This window comes from Solanum lycopersicum, chromosome 1 (genome assembly GCF_036512215.1).
Source record: "Solanum lycopersicum chromosome 1, SLM_r2.1".
NCBI classification, from domain to species: Eukaryota; Viridiplantae; Streptophyta; class Magnoliopsida; order Solanales; family Solanaceae; genus Solanum; species Solanum lycopersicum.
The window spans coordinates 50,764,516-50,787,525 of record NC_090800.1 but is presented as its reverse complement, the minus strand read 5'-3'; the positions used below and the strand labels follow the sequence as shown (position 1 = coordinate 50,787,525).

Sequence of the window (23,010 nt, the reverse complement as noted above, 5' to 3'; positions counted from 1 at the left end):
GAGCTTGAAGAGGAAATTTACATAGAACAGCCTGAGGGTTTTGTAGTTCCTGGTAAGGAAAAGAAAGTGTGCAAACTTATCAAGTCACTTTATAAGCTAAAACAAGCACCAAAACAATGGCATGCAAAGTTTGATCAAACTATGTTGTTAAATGGATTTAAGATCAATGAATGTGATAAATGTGTTTATATTAAAGATACTCCAAATTAGGAAGTTATTTTATGTCTATATGTAGATGATATGCTTATAATGAGCAAAGACATTGCTAATATAAAAGCTACAAAGCGTATGCTTGCTACTAAGATTAATATGACAGATTTAGGAGTTGCTGATGTGATATCAGGAATTAAAATTCTTAAAACTCCTAACGGTCTAGCATTGTCTCAAACTCATTATATTCAAAAGATACTTAAAAAATTTAAATTTTTGAATTTTAAAAGGGCAAAGACTCCAATTGATGTAAATATTCATATTGCAAAGAATAAAGGTGAAAGTCAGTCTCAATTTGACTATGCTAGCGTATTGGGAAGCTTAATGTATGTCATGAATTGTACACGACCAGACATAGCTTGCGCTATTAGTAAACTGAGTCAATACATAAATAATCCTAATCATAACCATTGGTTGGCAATGAAGAGAGTTTTGGGATACTTAGATGACACTCAAAACTATGCTTTACATTACAACAAATATCCAGTCGTTGTTGAAGGATATAGTGATGCAAATTGGATTACTGGGTCAACTGAAAGAAAATCCACAAGTAGATACCTTTTTACTATTGATGGAGGAGCAATATCTTAGAAATCATCCAAACAAACATGTATAGCTCGCTCTAAAATGGAGTCTGAATTCATTGCTTTAGACAAGGCAGGTGAAGAAGCTTAATGGCTCCAGAAATTCATAGAAGATATTCCATTTTGGCCCAAGCCAATGACCCATATATGCATACATTGTGATAGTCAAGCTGCTAGGAAGGGCTGGAAGCATTATGTATAATGGCAAGTCTCATCACATAAGACGAAGAAATAACTCTGTGAGAAAACTACTCTCTAGTGGAATTATCATAAATGACTATGTGAAGTTAAAGTATAATGTGTCGGATCCACTTACAAAAGGCCTAAATAGAGAGGGAGTTGAGACATCATCGACGGGAATGGGACTATTGCCGAGAACAAGTCATCGTGGCGGTAACTCTACCTAGAAGACTGGAGATCCCAAGATCTAGGTTCAAGGAGATAAAACAAAGTCATTGATGACGGTTCAACATTGTCAAAGGAAAAGAAAAAATTATCATTATTTTATGGTCCATTCTCATGATGAGACAACGTTTAGTAACCAGGATAAAGACATAAGGACTTTTTAATTGTTTCTAAGTTTGATACAGGAAATATCAAATGGTGTATCTATGGGATAACACATTTAGAAATCACCTATGTAAGTGTGAAGTGTAAGTCGCTTCAAGGAGAATCCGGTAAGGCCAGTTCTTTAAGCACTTTCTATCCAAGATGTGTTCATGGCTGAAACGAACAAAACAATGAGAACTAAGAATAGTTGAAGGGTTGATTTGTGACATATGTTGTCTAGGTATACACCAAAGCTCGACGGTTCAAACATATGAAATCTACCGATTGACCGAGTATATTCGATATATATTCACTATGGAAAGTTTAAAGGGAAACCTACTTATCCAGATACGATTAACCTTTACCTAAAAGACACACAAGTTTTTTCATACATATGTTTTAACAATAGCCTTCCCCATTCATGTGGGGGATTGTTGGGATTTAGAAAGTGTGAATGGGAAAAGAAAAGAGAGAATATGAAAAGTGATGGAACTACTTTGGATGGAAAATGAAAAGTCATTTGCAAATTGCAAATGAAAAGTCATATCTCCCATATCGGCAAAAGAAACAGAAATTGTTGTCTTTATAGAAGGAAACACTTCCATTAATTCTTTAAGAGCTAAGAAGAAGATGCCCCCTGGTGCCGTCATCGTCGTCGCTTGGCCTCGGCTTCGGCTTCGGCTTTGGATTTGGATTTGGCAAATGATGTAATTGATTGATAAATTTTTTGGACAAAAATTATTTAATCAGTTTTTGTTAAATCAAATAAATCATGTTAAAATTATCTCATATAAATTTGCAGGTAACGGTAACATTTCGAAAAGTTTTTACTCTTTCAGAAAAGTCGTTACTTTCCAAAAAGTCGTTATTTTCCTAACAGACACAATTTTCTGAAAAGTTGTTATTTTTCCAAAAGACAGAACTTTCTGGATAAAATGGGTCTGAACAGATTTCACTGAACAGACATGTTCCTTGCTGAAAATGTCTATAAAAGGAAGTCAATTTTTTATTTTTTAAACTATTGAAAATTTTTCTTTCTCTACATTTATTTTTCTCTCAAATAAAATCAAAGTGTCGATCGACTGAGTTTGTGTGACTTGTTGCTGTTCTTAACTTCGTTGAAGTTAAAGAAGTTTGAAGTACTACTATTTCTTTAACAGGTTTAATCCGTTTTATCTTGGGAGAAATTAATCCATAACCTTGGGTACAATCAGGGGATTAAATTTCTTAAGGACACACAGTAGTTTCTGTGGACTCGGATTAATTTTTATATTTTATATTTTTTTCTGCTTCATCTTATTTCTGTTTCTGTTTATTAACCTTATAAATACAGGTTATTGTAAGAATAACATTAACATCTACTTTCTTAATCAATAGATATATCACATACTTAAATAGTGTTGGTGTATTTCTTCAAGACGAAAAGAAATTCCATGATAAAGAACTTAATCTAGCAAGTGAAATTTCATCTAATATATCATGGTTTACTTTAAACTAACTACCCAATATATATCATTTATTGTTGATAGACAATAACTTTATTGTACACTATTCAATATCATGTATTTTCTTATTGTGGAAAAAAGGTTTGGGTAGTTGTAGGCATTGAAAAACTTATCATTAAGCAATTTATAATCTTTATATAGGGAAAAACATAACGTAAAGCTTACACGGCATCTATGTTGAGCAGAGAAATCTAACCAAATAACGCGAACAGCGGTAACATCTTTCAATGGACCATTTAACTCTTCCTTCTTGAATGGACACGATAAAGACTACATTTGTACATCAGAATATCTTGATGAAGCATCAAGCTTGTCGAATTTCTTTGAATTTTCTGCAAAAATAGCTTTAACAATTGCAAAAGCTTCTGTAATTGAAATATCATCATGGATGCATTCATCCCATAGAACATTGAATACCACTTCACGTGCTTTCTTTGCACCTACAAATAGAAGATAGTAAGAAAATAAGAATAACATATAATTCAAGTTGAATGTAGTTGCTTGGCGATGATTCTCAATTCTGTACATATTTTAAAGAGACTATTTGCCTGATCAAAGTAAAAATTGTTGTCACACTACATGAAAAAATAGTTATTTCTTGTAACAACCCAACCTTTTAGTTAAGATTTAACGCTTAAAATTTTAGGTATGGAGGTTTTAAACAAGTTATAATATCCATTTGCAACTTGTTTAAGTGGTTTTAATTGGGACCCAAAGGGTTCAGGTGAGTTTTATTTTCTAAAACCTCACATGTTTTGTACTAGATGTCCCCCCTAGGAATGTACAAAACTTCTAATCACTTTAAAAAGAGTCGCATTCCAGTGCATCAAGGTTGCATGATATTTCGGTGTAATCGCATAGAAACGTCATTTTATGCACGCACTTTTCAATTGCAAGAGTCCCAACAAAGATCACAAAATGGAGGGGCCCAACATTAATAAAATGAGTAAATCAAATTTTTCTGTTAGTTCATCACCTTTTGGAGTTGGTTTACATGTCAATTGCTTAGGATTTGAACTTGTCTTTAATTTTGGAGTTTAGTCATTTAAGTGGGGAACGTGACTGAAGTGTGAGTTGTAATAGTTGTAGAAGAAGTCGGTTACAAGTTAGTTATAACAGACTTGCGGATAGTTGTCCCTTAATACATATACTCGGCTGATTTCATTGTAAAGGAGGAGGAATTAATATCAATAAGAAAATCTCTCTCTCTCAATTCATCTTCTTCCTTGGACGAATCAAGTTCAGCTGTCCAAGAGCAATTCTCAATCTTTGCTTTTTAGGCTTACTCAATTGAATGTAGCATTGGTATCAGAACTAGGGATTCCCTGATCTGTGTCAATGAGAGATCACAACACTCGGATGTAGGTGGTGCGCAAGGAGGTCGACAATATTAAACACTCCATGGAAGAGTAACCAACTCTGTTGCGAGATTCGACAGTCTGTGGATGCTAGTTTGGCTCATGCCAGGAACAAATTTCGAAGGTTGTTGGGAACATCTATGAACACCAATGGTTTTGTTAGACCCCAACTAAAGGAATTCCTAGGGGTAAAAATGAACCTGGAAATTATCAATTGCCAACTCGTAATTAATTTCAAAAATAGATTTCCCTTAATTTGATGGACACAGATTAAGGGAATGGTTTTATAGATGTGAATAATTTTTTGATGTAAAACCCCGGAAGATTGAAAGATTAAGGTGACATCTTGCAACTTTGAGGGCAAGGCACTCCAATGGCACCAATCCTATATAAAGCATAGGATGTCAAGAGAATGGCCACTGTGGGCTGATGAGTATGTAGGGAGCCTCTATGTCAGTTTTGGGGGTTGAACTATTTGACGATCCAATGGGTGACTTCAAGGACTTGAGACAGGTAAACTCTATTCAAGACTATGTCAATCTTTTTGATGACTTACTCACTAGGGTTGAACTATCAGAAGATCAGGTTGTTAGTTGCTTTATTAGAGGGTTGAAACCAGAAATTAGCTTACTTGTTAAAATGCTTGCACCAAGGTCACTAGCTAAGGCAGTTAACATACTGCCATATTGGGAGGTAATTTGGGATGAATTACTCCCAAATTTGATACTACTCATCCTACTTTTTCTTATGGATCAACCTACCAATCCAGTAGAAGTCATCCAAACCCTTTAAAAAACTCTATGACCTTCTTTAATAACTCCAAACCTAACCTAAAAATGTCAAACTATTAACACTTGCTGAGATGGATGAAGGAGGTGCAAAAGACTATGTTTCATTGTGATTAAAATTATGTGTGTGGGACTGTTTGTAAGTACAAGTGGAAATTATTTGCTATAGAAGAAGAGGAAATTAAGGGTTTTAAAGAATTACAGTAGGAAGTGGCAGCAGACCCTACCGAATTCATGACTATGATAGGCGATTCCCCGGATCAGGTGGACGTTCTGCCTTATGTGTATGTTCATGCCATGAATGGACTGCATGACTTTAGGACTATGATAATTACAATATCCATTAAAGGCAAGGTTGTACAAGTCCTAATTGGTATAGGGAGTTCTCACAATTTTCTGGATTTAAATACTGACAAAAGGTTAGAATATGTTTTAAGAGAATTCTGCAATTGAGAAGAGATTAAGACAAAGGACAAAAGTATCTAAAAAGGATTTCCACAAGTAAGAAAGGGAAACTACCCAACACACAACTAAGCCAACCTCCTATGACGACTAGGCCCAACAACACACAAATCTAAAATCGAGCAGAGTTGTTCTAGCCACCTATCAAACAAGGATCAGCATCATACAAGAACCACACAACAAAGGTGGCAAAAAGTAAACCAACAGTCCATGGGCCACAACACAATACACTATCAAGGCAAGGGAACGAGGAGTTCTTCACCCACTACTCCAAATCGAAGCAACACAGCCTAGTCGATCCACTACTAAAAGAAATCAACTATAGGAGTAAAACACATACACAATCTTCAAATCAAATCATCATAATAGACCAACAATCGATAAAATCGGAATGAAGACCCAAATCACTCAAAAATAATAACAAAGGGGGGTAAAGCCACGAAATCACATCCAAATAAGGGATACGTAGAGTCTTGACCTCTGTCCGGTATGCAGAAGCATAGAAGGGATCGTGCCCGACCTTAACAGGATCACCAAATGTAGCACCAGCAACACTAAAGGTACCACATCTAACCGATGGCGGCAACAACCCATGAGACTGATCTAACTGAATACCCCTGCTCATGGTCCTATGTTGGGGACAAACTGTAGACTAATGACTCATTCATTGCTAACACTTGTGTAGGTTCTGATCTTGGACCAATGTGATCCTTCTCCTTGATCTATTACATAGGCTTTGTAAGGATACATTGAGAGGTAATTGTTTGTCATCCCGGTAGGTCCTCTGGTTCCTTATTTTATGTTTTGTTCTATTTGAGAAACAAAGACATTGAGACTTGTATAATTATCATTCAAATTTTGTATTACTATAGTAGTGACTTGTACACGTGACAATCAAGCTTTGAGGTATTTTAAAATGACTAAGTTTTCCGCTCTGATGTTGTTATTATTTTACTTTCCGCATTTTTTGTACTATTGGGTTTGAAGGCTGACTTGTCAAGATGGGATTAGACAACTGTCATCACATTTGATTTTGGATCATGACTGTGGATCTTGTTGATCCTTCTATCTTGTCCTTGCTAGGACATCTCTCTTAATATTTTAAGTCGAATTTATTTCATTATCAGGTTTTGCATGTTTTTTGTCTGTAACTTCCCATAAATTTTGAGAATCAATAACGACTTTCACATGTAAACACCATTTCTCATAAGTAACTGGGAGCATTGATGTTACTCTTGAATCTGATACCACACTATTGAAAAATAACAGCCTAGAAAAACAATATTCACGCTAATAAATGAGAAAATAAGAGTAATAAATAATCATGTTATTAATATGGAAAATGTTTCAATTAAAATTAAAGGAGCAATGTAATGTTAAGAATTCATCACCAACATAATTATTTACTTAACAAAAATCAAGGAAAATCTAGAATATTCGTAGTTATAGAGAATTGAACGAAGATCTCTAGAAGGGTAATCTAGAGAGAATAGTCTAGAAATGTTATAGAAAGAGTAGTTTTAGAAAAAGATAGCTAGGAATATTCTAGAATATAGTAGCATGTATCTCTCTAGTTTCTTCCATCACCTCCTATAAATAGAGGTGATCCATTTGAGTTGTAACCAACCAACAAAGAAAACAAACCAAGCAAGAAACAACATAACCAAGTAAGTAAGAAATCAAGAGAGCAAACAAGTGTGAGTGCTCAAGTATGGAGTGTTGTTGAAGAAACCAACAAGTGTTGTTAAGGTTCTTACTTTTGTATAATAAAATTCAAGATTATGAGAAATCGATAGTGTGCCTGTAGTCTCCACGCCCAAAAATATTCAACATGTAATTCCACTCTATGATGAGAAAGTTTTTACATTTGAAAATCTCAAAAGACTATTAAACACTTAAAGATACAGTTCATATTTTCTATATATTATTTTCTTTTCACTTCTCTTTAGTTCTGGTGTGTTTTGAGATGAGAGTTGGTGGCTCTATTTATAGGCGAAAGAGTCATCCGGTATAGTTTATCAGTTTGATTGGTTTAAATTGCACCTGTCATATTATTTTGTCGACAATTGTTCCCTCTACATTGGCCAACCATATTATTTATTTATCTTTGGAAAAATGCACAAGTACCCCCACTATGACAAAAATTACAGAGTCACATCTAAACTAATGTCCTATTATCCCTGAACTATTTTAAAAAAAAAATTATGCACCTTTTGTCTTATGTGGCACACTCCGTGACTCCACGCAATTGAGGCATGTGGGAGATATTTGGATGCCACGTAAGCCAAAAAGGTGCACAAAAGCAGATCTCGAAATCTTGGGAAAGGGTGGTGGAGATGAGGTTGTGAGAGACGTGTCCATTTTTGGGAACCAGATTTTATTTATGCCAGGACGTTTGACAACTGAAGTCATTCACCTTGTGAGGAGACTGATGGAGAAATATGAGTAGAGGAAAAGAGATTTGCATATGGTGTTCATTTATCATGAAAAAGCCAACGATAAAGTCCCGAGAGAAGTCCTTTGACGTTGTTTGGAGTCTAATGATATACTGGTGGCTTATATTAGGGTTATAAAAGACATATATGATAGAGCCAATACTCGGGTGAAAATATTGCGAGGAAACTCAATGCACTCAGCACTAAGCCCTTGCCTTGATTATGGATAAATTTACGTGACATATTCAGGTTGAAGTTTCTCGAAGTACTTTCTGGTGATATTATTTTGATCGAGGAGACTAGCAGAGGAGTCAACGATAGATTGCAGGTGTGGAGAAAGAGTCCAGAATCTAAAGGGTTCAGATTGAGTAGGACCAAGCTAAGCCTCGGTACTATTTGGATTGAAGTGTAAATTAGTGATTAGACGCATGAGACAAACATGGAAGTGAGACTTAATACTGGAGCAATCTCAAAGAGAGAAGTATTTGAGAGAGTTGACTAGGAAGGATATGACGCATCCGTAACTTACAGAATAGAAGGGTATCAAGGTCGTGGATAAGAGTAGAATGTCAGTATGTAGCAGAGAGGTGGTCTTATTACTAGCCTATTCCAGTCTTTGGCTGGGTGGAGCTATGGGTCAGTCGTAATATTAGCATATTCATGTAGTTTTGGTAATTAACTTCTAATTATCAGTGTCGTTTAATATGTTTGGGTTACTGCACCATATTATTAGTGTTATAAATTTTTTCATATGTTCCGCACTACTTTACTGTTAGTTGTCATGTTTTTCTTTTAATTAATGCTTTGATTTACTCGAGTGTAGGGCCTTTCAATAACCTCTCTACCTCAAAGAAGGTAATGGTAAGGCTTGTGTATACATTAGCCTCACCGAACTTCATTTTGTGGAATTTCAGTGGGCTTGTCGTTGTAGTAATATTCAAGATAAGAATCTCAAGCAATACCTAGGTAAAATCATTCAGCAAATGTGATGCCACTGCTGTTGATCATGACCTGTTGATATTTAAACATTACGTGAGTATAAACAGTGCAATCATAAAGGCGGTGGAGGAGGAGATCAATGTAATAATTTGAAATCGCTTAGGCTTAATTGATAATATAGTTCTATGTATGCTGAAGTGCAGAAATAACCTCATTGATAGGAGCAAGGTCTAGAATTTCTTTCACTGAGGACATCAACCCATGGAAGTTAGGCTTAGGAATCCTCAACCCAAAATCAAGATAGATCTGTAAATGAGACGAACAAAAATATAAGCTTGTTCATAAATATGTGAGAAACTCTCCAATGTGGCATTGTTGATAGAAAAGAGCATACTTGAGGGTAGATTGAAGCAAGATATGAAGCTTCCTTTAAGAAAGGGAATGATGCATGTAATAGCATAAACGATTCTTAGTGAATCTCTTATCGTCAAGAAGATTGCGAAGATTAAGGGGATTCCCTGGTCTCAGATCCAAATCCTTCTCCTCCAAACTGTACTGAAAAATCTAGTCTTTAAAGACAATAGGAATAATAATAACATGATAACATGTAACCAGAAAAATAGTATGTTTTTCACCTTGTGTCTATCTGCATTGGCAAGTTGAAATTTTGAGCCACCTCCAAAGCATGCATAAAAATATAATCACTAAAGTTCTTGTTTGAGATTCTGTCTGGCTTCCCCGCTGGAAATACAGAATCTATTATCAGAATTATTTGACAGTCATGCATTAGAACCCCAAATCTTGTAAGACTCACCACATAAACTGTCACTCAGGCCCTCCTCAGCCTCCTTTTGTGTGACTTTTGTGTTAATTGCAAGGCCACTACGATGTGCAATAATACTTTTAAAGGCGATAACTTTATCACTTTCTATGTGCAACACTAAGTAACAACTTGCGAGATATTAACTCATTATGAATCAAAAGAAACATATATTAACTAAAACTTTAAAGGATATGACTTCAGTTTATTAGTGAAAGTCTCCACAAATGAACTCAGTGTTCACGACTTCCCATTTGAACCCTTCAATAGAACATAAGAGGAGAAATATATGAACAAATCTAAGAGAGTAGATAGAACAATGAGAAAAATATAATAGAGATATGAATGCTGAAAGAATGAGCTTTTCACTTACTTATGCCAATGATTGTAAAAATTCACTTCATAAGGATTAGATGTAAATGTCTCATTATAGGTTATAATCTAGGGATATGTCCTAATTATTATGGGGAAGAAGAAGTAGGACACATAGGAGAGATAATAAAAAATCTTTATTCAATGTGATTTAAATAAGTATAATCTGCTCTATATACAGAGTCTGATTAAGTGAGTAATTAGTTAATGTTAATATACAGTAGCTACTCGTAAATAGGGGAAAGTACCAAACCATCCTTCTATATACACCTTTATCTACCCTCTCCGTCGAGCTAGTAACTTTGAAATGAATAGAATTCCTAGTCAGGAACTAAGGTATTCATGTTGAACCATATTGAGGACTTGTATGAAAATGTCAGCTGGTGGTTGATCCTTATGAAATGACAATCCATTTTTATGTGTTTATTTTTTTCATTATAGACAGTATCTACACGAACCTCTAGTTCCAATCCCAATTTACCCAAGTGATTATAATAACCATATCAATTTTGCAACTGTGCTGGTTAGCTTCTATAATTAGCTTGTCTTGAACTTTTAGTAACTATATTCTATTTCTTTGATTTCCTGTATATAAGAGAACCTCCAAACAAAACTAAAGTAACTATACTGATATAGACTTTCTGGTCATAGGACAAGCAGCCAAACAAACATCACAGTATATTGCAGTAGTAATTTAAAGAATATTTTTATGGTGCGATTAAAGGCCTAAATACATCTGATGTTTTGTATCTCATTTATTATATAAAATATTTCATTACCTTTTAAAGGATATTGTGAGCAACATGCTCAACTTGTAGTATTCTACCGACTGTTGGTACAACTTTTTCATGCCATTTGATGTCAAGTTTTTTGTCTAATTTAATTCCATCATCAATAAGTAAGATAACAATTCTTGCAGCTTTAAAGGAAACTGCAGCACTCGCCTCCAACCCTAAGCATCGACGAGATTCCTCAACAGCATCCAAGGATAAGCTTGAGCCATACATCTCACAAATTTCATTAAGATTCACCTAGAAGATACAGTTATTGCCGTAAGAAGAATGACAAAGGGGGGGGGGATATTTTAATGCGTAATAACTGATCCATGATTATGACAAGATGAAATAATAAGTAAATATCTTTTAAAATGAGAAGAACACTATTAGCATGTCCTTGGCCAGGCATCATGAATGAAGTAATAACAATTTATAATACAAGGACACTTCTAAATAAGATGTGTGGAGGGAACTTTAATATTTGGTATATCTCTATGTTATTCTGACCAATAAGGAAATAGTTATTCCCTGAAAAGCCAAAGTCATGTTGTATACGCATCACAAGAGAAGCACACTGTTAGCGGAAACGTGAAATTAAAGCACAAGGAAGAACAACAATATTTAACGTGGTTCGGATCAAAAGGATCCTACATCCACCAAAGAACAACTGCACCAATATTTATTTCACTCAACAAAAAATACAAGTGAAATACTATAAGAGAGAGAACAAAAATGTCTTAGAAGGTGAGAAGGCAAGTGAGAGGATGATTTTAAAATGAATTAAGAGCTACCTATTTATAGGAATAAATTCTTCCTATTGATATCATCAATGACATCACTATTTGTCAAAAATGTCAAGATTAAGAATATGAAACCATTTTATGGTTTTCCTAAATTTCACCTACAAAAATACTATCTTTGACTTTTATTTTGTACTAATTATCTTCCTACCAAATATTCATGTTAATTCATCTTCCATTTAGTTTGATTCCACAAGAACCAAACAAACTCTTTCAATCTCCACCATGTTTTGTGTTCCAAGCACGCGTATAAATAACTCTGACCTGAATTTATAAGCTTATTGGGCAATCCCATTGTAAGAAACAAGAAAAATCAAACCCTTGTTGAACATACCAACTCCACCTAGCAGTTGTTCCCCCAGAGTTGCATCACTTGATGCATACTCCCGCCAAGTCCTTGCAGTGTGCAAACTTTGCAACAGGACTATTTTGGTCAACATGTCTGCAGCGTTATCGTCTGCGATAACCTTCTCAACCTTAATAGCTCCCTCTGCTACAACATCTTGAATAAAATGGAATCTAATATTAATGTGTTTGGTGCGCTCATGAAACCTTTGATTTTTAATCAAATGAATACCACTTTGACTATCACATCTTAGATTTGATTCGAATAGAACCGAACTCAATTATGCCACCAAACCTTTCAACCAGATAGCTTCTTTCAGTGCCTCTGTTGCTGCCATATATTCTTCCTCAGTTGTTGACAAAGCGACAATTGATTGTAAAGTCGATTTCCAACTAACGGCACTGCCAACGAGAGTAAAGATGTATCTAGTTGTGGACCTCTTTCGATCAAGATCCCCTGCATAGTCAGAATCTACATAACCGAAAATTGAAATACCTTCACTTTTTTGGAAGGTTAGGCCAACATGAGGAGCTCTTTTGAGATATCTTATATCCACTTGACAACTTCCCATTGCCTTTTTCCTGGATTTGCCATGTACCTGCTTACCACACTTACAAATTGAGCAATATCTGGACGTGTGCACACCATAGCATATATTATGCTACCAACTGCGCTGGCATAAGGAACCTTTGACATATCTGAGGCTTTTGTAACTCTAAAAGCTTGAAATTTGAATCTAACGGTGTATTTACAGGCTTGTTCATATGCATATTGAATCTTTCAAGAAATTTTTCGATGTACCTCTTTTGAGAAAGATGTACAACACCATTTTCTCTTGAAATCTCCATTCCAAGAGTTTTCTTTACAACTCCCAAATCCTTCATGTCAAATTCCTTTATCATAGTTTCTTCAAAATATTTATCTCTGTGATGTTGTTATGCAACATTAATATCAACATATAACAATAATAAATCATAGAGTTACCAGACATCTTTTTGTGATACACACAACTATCAAATGCACTCCTCGAAAATCCATGTTTAGTCATAAATGCATCAAACCTCTTGTACCACTTTCTAGGGGATCACTTCAAACAATACAAAGACTTCTTCAGTTGGCATACATGGTCTTCTTTTCCTTTAGCTAGGAAAACTTCAGGCTGATCCATATAGATTGTCTCTTCTAGATCCCCATGTACAAAAGAAGGTTTAACATCATGTTGTTGAATCTCTAAATCAAATTGTGCAACCAATGGTAGTAGCACGCGAATTGAGCTGTGTTTTATGACTGGAGAGGAGATCTCATCGTAGTAAATTCCCTCCTTCTGGCTGAAATCCTTTACAACAAATGTCTCATTGAACCTAGCATCTTCCACTTTTGGAATACCTTCTTTCTTTCTGTAGACCCATTTGCACCAACTGTCCTCATCCCCTTTTCCTTTTAATTAAGACCTATGTCTCATTTTTGTGAAGAGACTCCATCTCTTCCATCATGGCTATCTGGCATTGTGCATCATCTTTGCAAGAAGTTTCTTTGACATACGAAGAGGGATCGAGATCCTTAATCTCTTCTTCTGCAGCTACGAACACATGTACAATCAGATTTTCTTGTTCTATAAGACGTTCCAATTTTTTTATTTGGCTTTTGTCCCTTACCTTCGCGATTGTGTATGGTTCATTGGCAGCAAGTTCTTCAAGATCTGCATCTTTTGACTCATCAATTTTAGTCTCTTGATCTCGTTCCTTGGTAAGCTCCACAGGTAGATCTAGCTGCTCGTTGTTCTCGTTTTTTGGTAACTCCACAAAAACATTACGAGGTCAAGTATAGAGGATTCATCAAATGTAACATCTCTGCTAACTACAAATTTGAGCAAGGACAAACACCAAAGTTTGTATCCTTTTACTCTATCTACAAACCCTACGAATATGGCCTTTTTAGCCCTTCGTTCAAGCTTTCCTTTAATAACATGATGATAAACTGGACACCCAAATATTCGCAAGTATGAATAGTTAAAGGGTTCACCTGACCAGACCTCATTCGAAGTCTTAAAGTCAATCCTTGATGCTGGTGATTGATTGACAGTATGAGAAGCTGTATGAAGTGCTTTAGTCCAAAATACTTTGGACATCTTGGCTTGTAAGAGCATACAACGAGCCTTCTCAAGAAGAGTTCTGTTGATTCTCTCGGCAACTCCATTCTACTTTATGTGTGCCTGACCGTCTTATGCGTTGCGATCCCATGAACCTTGCAGATTGCATTGAACTCTTCACTGCAAAACTCCAAGTCATTGTATGTGCGAAGATGCTTGATTTTGCTCTCCATTTGATTTTCAACCAAAATCTTCCACTCTCAAATGCTTCAAAAGCATCACCTTTGGTCTTCAGAAAACGCACTCAAACCTTTCGAGAAAAATATTAATGAATGTGAGAAGATACATCTTTCCTCCTTTCGATAGAAGCTTAGAGGGACCCATAAATCTGAATGGATGTAGTCTAGCACCCCTCCCGTCAAAATTCAAGTGTGCTGATGTTTTCACCATTTAAAAGGTTGTGGTTGCTTAGCATCTCCTATCCTCGTGCGCTCATATGGCCTAGTCTCATGTGTCACAATTTTGCCTAGTCATCATTAGATAACTGCACTGTAGATGCATTTACAAAGCCAATAATGGTGTTTCCCACAAGTGTGTAAAGGCCATCCTCCAGCTTGGCCTTCAACATGACTAAAGATCCTTTAGTCACTTTCATAGTTCCTCCTTAAGTAATGTACTTATAGCCTTGTTTATCCAAAGTACCCAAGGAGATAAAATTCTTCTTCAGATCAGAAATATGACGTACTTCAGTAATAGTCCTCACGATTCCATCATGACAGCGAACACGAACTGAACCAATGTCAACTATTTTACAAGTTGCATTATTGCCCATTAATATGATTCCTATACTTGTTTCATAGTTGCTGAGTCAATCTCTTCGGAATATCATATGCAGAGTACAACCAGAGTCTAAGACTCATGTTTTGTCATAGACTCCACTATTGCATGATGTTGTTAGTACATAATCGTCATTATTATCATGTACTTGCTCAATAATGGATGCACTCGCCATCTCTTTGGACTGCTACATAGGGCAATCTAGTTCAAAGTACCCCTTTTTGTGACAGCCCCAACACTCCACATTCTTTTTATTCACATGAGACTTTGATATGTACTTTAATTTTCTCTTTCCGTACTGGCTAGTACGACCTCTTACAAAGAGTCCACTAGATTCGTCACTTTTGTATCCTTCAAAATGCATTCGCACATCACAAAAGTTAAGTGCTTGTCGCACTTCCCCAAGTTTGATAGGTTGTTTGTGATACATCATTGAATTCTCCATATCACGATAATTTGAAGTAAATGAAAATAGCAAAGAACATGCAAGCGTCTCCTCGTCCTTTTTAATTCCTGTAGTTTGTAAGTCCATAACTAGTTTATTTAACGCATCTAGATGGTCTTGCAACAAAGTACCTGAATTCATATTAAATGTATGAAGACGTCATTATAACATCCTTGCTGTCACTGACTTATCTTGGTAAAGCCCTTCCAGCTTTTCTCATAACTCTTTGGTCGTCTATTCGGTACTTGTACTCACTTCACAAAGTACGATAGTGCAAGGGACAATTGGATTAAACTCAATGCATCTCCTTCAATCTTTTCCTTGTCGAAATCCAATATCTTATTGGGGGTACATTCCCTCAATAGCATGGATTGAATCTTCCCACCGCAGTAACGCCATCTCGATCTTCCTGATATTGAAGTTATTGCGCCCACTAAATTAATCAATTTCAAACTTCATGGAACTCATTTTTTTACTTGTTCTTCCTTCTATACTACAATGTATTTGTAAGTACAGAAAACAAAAGTAATTCTTTTCTGATGTGGAAGTGATTGTGCTGCAACCACAGAGCATACTCAGGCCGAACCTTAGCTCTGATACCAATTGTTAGCAGAAACGTGAAATTAAAAAAGAAAGAAGAACAACAATAATTACTGTGGTTCAGATCAAAATTATCCTACGACCACCAAAGAACAATTGCACCAACATTTATTTCACTCTACAAAGAATACAAGTGAAATACTACAAGAGAACACAAATGCCTTAGAAGGTGAAAAGACAAGTGAGGGGATGATTTAAAAATGAATTAAGAGCTACGTATTTAACGGAATAAATTCATCCTAGTGCATTTATGGCATCACTATATGTCAAAAATTTCAAGGTTAAGAATATAAAACCATTTTATGGTTTGCCTAAATTTCACCTACCAAGATACTATCTTTGAATTTTATTTTGTACTAATTATCTTCCTACCAAATATTCATGTTAATTCACCTTCCATTTTGTTTGATTCCACAAGAACCAAACAACTCTTTAATACACAAAAGATGAATGTGAAATATTACCATACCAAACAAATATGTACAACCTAAGGAGCCTCTAGAAAACCAACATCTAATTACATAAGATTTAACATGAAGTCCTCATGAAATCTATAAAATTTCTTCATTTTGTGCATTTTAACATGTATATTATTTCATGTATTTCCTTCTGCCTTTGTGTAGTTACAAAGTCAGGTTGTATATACTCATTAACTTAAATTTTTGTTATTCCTTGACTGGCATGGGTAGTAGATATATCATTACCCCTTATTCAAATGCTACAATCTCCATTTGGAATTCATGTTTCCACCTAGTTGTCTTGAGTGTTAAATACTCCTGTGCAATGTATTGTTATCCATAGCTAGCTACTCAAGCTGTTTCTCACTGCTGATACGCATGCATCCATATTTCGCAAAAAAGTGCAGTTGTGTCTCTAGATCCTAATCTTCCTCATCACAAAGGCACCATATGTTAGTATTAGTGGGGATATAAATATTCTTACTAACCTCTCCTTCGTAAGTAGTCTTTCTTGGTAGGCTAGTCAAAAACTGATTTAAAAGTAGGTTTGACCAACGTTTAATTCAATACAAACACCCTCTAACTATAGTTCAAATACAATATTCGAATAAAGATACTAAAATACTACATGCTAGGCTAATGCATACAAAGGAGCAAACCACACAAAATTCTCAATAAATAAGAATAACAATCCAATAGAAAGTTATTACAATAACAACAAACAAGAAAGGTAAACACTAATTAAAACAAATAAAAGAAACAAGAGGAGATCATAGAGATTTTCTCTTCTTTTTTTTTCCAATTGTTTTAAGTGTACCCCTTAATATTTTATCACATATTACTATTTATAGGATATGATGGAAGAACACAAAAAATTGTCATGAATATGACATTAATATATTTGAGATCATTGATGAGGATGAGAGGTGTGATTAAAATTCATAATGCATATAATTAGTGGGAGTTATGTGTATGCACATACGGGAGTATCAGTGACAATAAAATTTATGTACTATACTCCACAATAATACAAATAATTATGTATAAAAAAGCTTTAACATAAGCTTTAACAGCATCCAAGGATAAGCTTGAGCCATACAGTTCACAAATTTCATTTAGATTTACCTGGAAGATACAGTTACTACTGTAAGAAGAATGACAAAGGGGGGAAATGATAATGTGTAAGAACTGATCCATGATTTTGACTCGATAGCATTAATAAGTAATTAATATAAATGAGAAGAACGGTACTGTTGATTTTTCCTTGTCAAGACATCATGAATGAAGTAATGATTAAGAACTAATCCATGATTATGACAAGATAGAATTCATAAGTACATTGTACAAATGAGAAGAACACCATTGGCTTGTCCTTGGCCAAACATCATGAATGAAGTAACAATTTATAATACAAGAAAACTACTAAATAAGATGTGTGGAGGAAACTTTTATTTTTGTTTTATCTCTATGTTATTCTGATCAAATAGTACATGAGGAAAAGTACAACATAGATGCCAAGACTCATATCACATTTAGATAATGGAAACACACAATAAGGAAATAATTGTTTCCTGAAAAAAATTGAAGAGTCATGTTCGATACCCTGAGAGGAACACACGAAAAAAATATTATAAAAATAAATAAAATGTGAAATATTACCTACCAACCAAATAGGTACAACCTAAGGATCCTCTAGTGTTCTCGGCCACCTTGTAAGAAGGGTAGCTCAAACCACTAGATCTCACGAAACCAACATCTAATTAAATAAGTTTTAATATCGAACTCCTGAAATCTATTAGCTTTCATTGTGCATGGAAACATGTATATGCTTTCATGTATTTCCTTCCTTATTTATTTAATAATAAACTCGGCCATGTGTAGTAGATCATTGCCCCTCATTTAAGTGCTACTATCTCCTTTTGGAACTCATGTTTCCACCTTCTTGTATTGATCAATTGGAGTGTTTCACTGATACACTCCTGTGCAATGTATCGCTATCCCTTGCTAGCTACTCAACCTATTATCGACTCTGATGTCCATCTTCATTTTGCAAAAACATTCAGTTGTTTCTCTTCCTAGTCCTCATCACATAGGCAAAATTTGTTAGTATCATTGGGGATATAATATTCAACCTTAGTAACCTCTCCTTCATAAGTAGTTTACCTCGGTAGGCCAGCCAAACTATTATCCATTGTTTGGAAAGAATACTGAGCTCCATATTAAGTCAGCTTCCTGCAGTCTAGGCATGGTGACTGGTGATCTCAACATTGTGTGATTGAAGTCTTCATTTCTATGTTCTGCTAATTTTTCTTTTATATAGGCTGACATTTCTGTTTTAAGAGCACTTAGGTTCTTATTTTGCTAACCAGACTGCTTTTATATCACCCGTTTTCTTACATTCCGAGATTGTGAGTTGGTTTAGCCTAGACAACTCTCTCATTCACACTATCTTTTTTGGAACTTCGAACATGGATAAAATGCATAAGAGATGTTAGAAAGAAATCCACTGCTCCCTCAGTTGCGATATATTCGTCTTAGTTTCTTTTTAAGTCCTCATTTGTTTGCACTATATAGAGCTTTGAATCTGAATCATATAGACCTTAGGCCATTAAATGAATTTGTCTTAATGACTTATTTAGTATGAATAGGGTCAACCTCATTTGTTTTTCTTTGAGAGTAAGAGGTCTGGGTCAAAATACACATCTGAATGATTAAGATACTAAGATTTGAACACTAATAGATTAAAGACGATTTATATTTCAACATTTGAATCTGAATAATTGATTTGCTTATAAACTTCATAAATAATTATTCAATAAAAGAAAACTATAAAAATAACTAAATATTTATGTTTGCTAGTAATTATTGCTCGTAAAGCAGAGAGATATATTTGTTAGCAGGAAAAGAAGTGTGATTGGGGATGCTTGTCGAGAAATTGGTCTTTTGGCAGATAGATTCTAGACAGATATCCGCGGAGGAGTTTAACATTGGGAGAAGGAAGTGACTAGCTGTAAATGGTAGATGTTTGTTATATTGCACCATATATATGATTTTAAAAAGTAAAAACTTGTTATATTAATTTAATCACTTCACCGATGGAAACTATGCATTGATGAGCTTGGTGGAAAGTGAATATGATAAATTTCATCTTCTTTATTTTAGCATCTCAGGAATTGAAGCTTCTTTCTTAGAATATATACATAATTAACTAGTCCACATTTTTCTACTTTAAAAAATCATCTTAGATGAAGCTGGTTGTTTCTTACTACTATTTCCTTTTAAGTGACAAAATTGCTATTAGTCTCTGATGTATATAACTCGCTCAAGATATTATGATTCAAGAGAGAACTTTTGGTGACTCGACGTATGAATTTTGAGATTTCAGTTTCATTGTCACTCCGTATAAAAAGATTTCAGTTTTATTGTCAGTTTTAATGTGAGACACGTTTTAGCTATAAAACATGCTTTAAAAAAACGAAACGTTTTTTATCACTTTACCTTTTGTGTTTTTGTTATTGAATAACAAAGAACTATGTTTATACTTAGTTTTGTAAACTTTTTTTTAAAAAGTGTTATTTTTGTGAGTTGATTTTAATAATGGCTTACTTTGATTAAAAATATAATAATCTTAATGTTGAATCAAAGATAATGGAGGTAAGAATAATATGTTGATCTGATGTACATACTCTGTATTATTTATTAATTTCTACTCTACTTGGTAATAATGGGAATGAAAGAAAATGTTATGTAATAAAGAAATTGCGGAGAGGGATAAGCAATAGACCTGGAAATTGACGGAATCAGGAGAATCAGATGCAGTTTTGGCTCCTATGAATTCAGAAAAACAGCTAATGAAAGGGAGAGTGGAGTCAAGCGCCACAATGTTGTGTGCATGAGCATCCACCCTTTTTACGCTCTCCACTGCTCTGTTCAGCTCTTCAAAATTCTCCATATTTTGTCTTCCCTTACCAATTTCACATGTGTATATTCCTATGCACTCTTTCCTCCACCTTCACCTTATTATTATTGGAATCACCATAAAAATCATTCCACTATTTCACTTATGTCTCTCTAGATCCAAAAGATTTGTATGAGCCTTTTGCTCATTGACATGTGGAGCTCATGGATCCCCTTATTAATTATTACTATACTAAATTTTTAGTAAGGAAGCTATATAATTGAATTATATTTCTGTGTGAAAAATTGCCAACCTGACAACTCTTTTGAAAGAGAGGAAAACATAAAATGGAACCAAGAGTTATTTACGAAAAATAAGTCAGACTTAAACAAAACTTGACCCAAAATCTAAAGCAGAAAACAAAGTCCCATATGAAATGAGTTGGGTCCAACAGAAATAATTAAATATGTGGAAAAATATTTAGAAATTACCAACCCCGAAAGATCGTCCCTGACCTCTGATCCACCACCACGGTTGTTGAACTTCAAAGATCAACATTGATAGGCTACGAAGATCGAAAAAACACCTAAATGGTCTTTCAAAACTCTCCATAGAAAGAACCTTCAAGGAATATTAATACCACACATTCGATATGGTTTAGTTAGAAAAAATCACAAGTTAATCGGCAAGTAGAAATTTTCTTTCATCAATGGAAAAATGCTAAAAGTTGAAAAATTTATTGTACCAGAAAAATCAGAAGGTCGGTTGGTAAAATAGTTTCAAGCGAATCTTCAAGCTTCTTCAAGGACCTGCGCCTATAAAAATACTAATAGTATATGGGTTAGTACACACTTCTACTAAGTATGGGTGTATGAACATAAACATATAAGGACTATGCAGGATCAAGGAAAGCTCTTCCTATAGCAACATGCCATTTTTCGAAAGTGAAGTCACTTTACTTTCCTAATTCGTTATTTATGAATCATGCTATGAATATGACATATTTTCATGCATTTAAAGTACACAACTCATTTTCTATATGAACATAAGACCTTGGAATCATGAACATAATTTTGGAACTACTCGAGCAAAAATTTATAGTTTTGCTCCCCCCTTAAGCCGAGAGCTCGTTTCCCAAGCCTTAGTTTATTTTTCAATCTCTTCTTCTTTTTGTTGTGTAGTTCAATGATCTCCTTTAACCCTATGTTTTACGTACGAGTGCAATGATTCATTGTAGTCCCATTCCTACAATGAATCAAGTATGTAATCCAAAAGACTAAGGAAATGATTTGACTACCCTACTTACAAGTTATTCTTTCCATTCTTGTTAAATTGGCATGAGTCTTTATAAGCCAAAATTTATTAGCTATGCACATTATTTGGTTGTTTGCATAATATAAAGATTATTGGCTATGCCCATTATTTGATCATTGCATAATACAAAGATTATTGGTTATGCCCATTATTTGGTCATTTGCATAATATAAAGATTATTGGATCATTTTCATAATATAAAGATTATTGGCTATGCCCATTATTTGATTATTTGCATGATATAAAGATTATAGGGCATTGATTAGCCATTATATTTTTGCTCCCTTCATTGGCATAAGCCAATAAATGTTAAAACTTCATTCTTATCAAACACTAGTGATTTGATTTACTTATTCTTTTGCTTACTTAGTTCACTTTGAACTTACATATGTTCTTCTTTGATTTCATGTTCACTTTGACCATACTTTTCATTCTTTCTTTCTTACTTTCTTTAAGAAATTAGCAGTAAACTGACATATATCATGTGAGATGACATAGATCATGTGACATTAAATTCAGTTTCTTCCCCACACTGAAAAGAGGTGGTTCACAAGCTAAAGTGAAACTGAATAATAGCATTTAACCAATATAGATAATGTGAGCTAACATGAAATCCAGTGCCTTCACCATACTGAAAAGAGGTGGTTTACCGGCCAAAGTGAAACCAAATACTTCCTAGCTTTCTTTGGTGGATCCACTAGCTAGTAACATATGCTGGCAACATAGTTAAAAGACTAGGAGATTTTGGAGACCCTTATCAACCTTGGTGGCAGTCTTATCTCATGAGGCTTACATGTGATTGCTCAAGCTCATTGCTAGTCTATCGGTGTTTTGCTCAATTTATCATACTTTAAAACTTTTAAAGTTAACTCATACATTATGGAAGCTTTCTTCTAGTATGAGGTATGCTTAGCTCAATGGATGACTTGTCATCCCTTTGTTTACTTGATGAATGTGAACTTGAATCTTACATTATCATTATGGTGTGAATGATACTAGTCTCATGATTTCTAACGCCCTCGTATGTGAGTATCTTTAACATAATTGTTTAGGTGAAAGTAATACTTGTCTCACTTCCTTTAACACCTCATTGTAGGTCAATTTCATGACTCATAAGCTTTTATGTTATTTCATTACTCACCTTATATTGTTCAACATGATTTGGTAGTCTTGTACCATTCTTTATAAAAGTAGTAAGGACTTATTCAATGTGCTATATGTTCACAAGTTCATTTATATAGGGTATGTTGGGACTTCTCCCAATCATTGGCATACCATGGGTTATGAGTTCATTGAGTTGCAACTTTTCAAGTCATTCTTAACATGTATTTGGCCTTACAATAACATCATAATTTACATTGTCCATATAAGATCGGTATCGATTTGTCAATGGCCAATTCTATTACATATTTCGGAAATACTATT

The 23,010-nt window shown here is 34.6% G+C and overlaps 1 protein-coding gene and 1 pseudogene across 1 annotated transcript; both read right to left on the bottom strand.

Moving 5' to 3' along the window:
• Positions 1-2,939: 2,939 nt before the first annotated feature.
• LOC104647215 (protein fluG-like) lies at positions 2,940-10,524 on the bottom strand (annotated as a pseudogene).
• A 229-nt stretch (positions 10,525-10,753) lies between these two features.
• On the bottom strand, positions 10,754-20,434 carry LOC138337065 (uncharacterized). The gene is made up of 2 exons (XM_069293029.1): positions 20,158-20,434; positions 10,754-11,053 (listed from the first exon to the last, which is right to left on the bottom strand). The coding sequence occupies exons 1-2, from the start codon at positions 20,323-20,325 to the stop codon at positions 10,805-10,807; spliced, it is 417 nt and encodes a 138-aa protein (XP_069149130.1). The 5' UTR covers positions 20,326-20,434; the 3' UTR covers positions 10,754-10,804.
• Between the last annotated feature and the right edge of the window lie 2,576 nt (positions 20,435-23,010).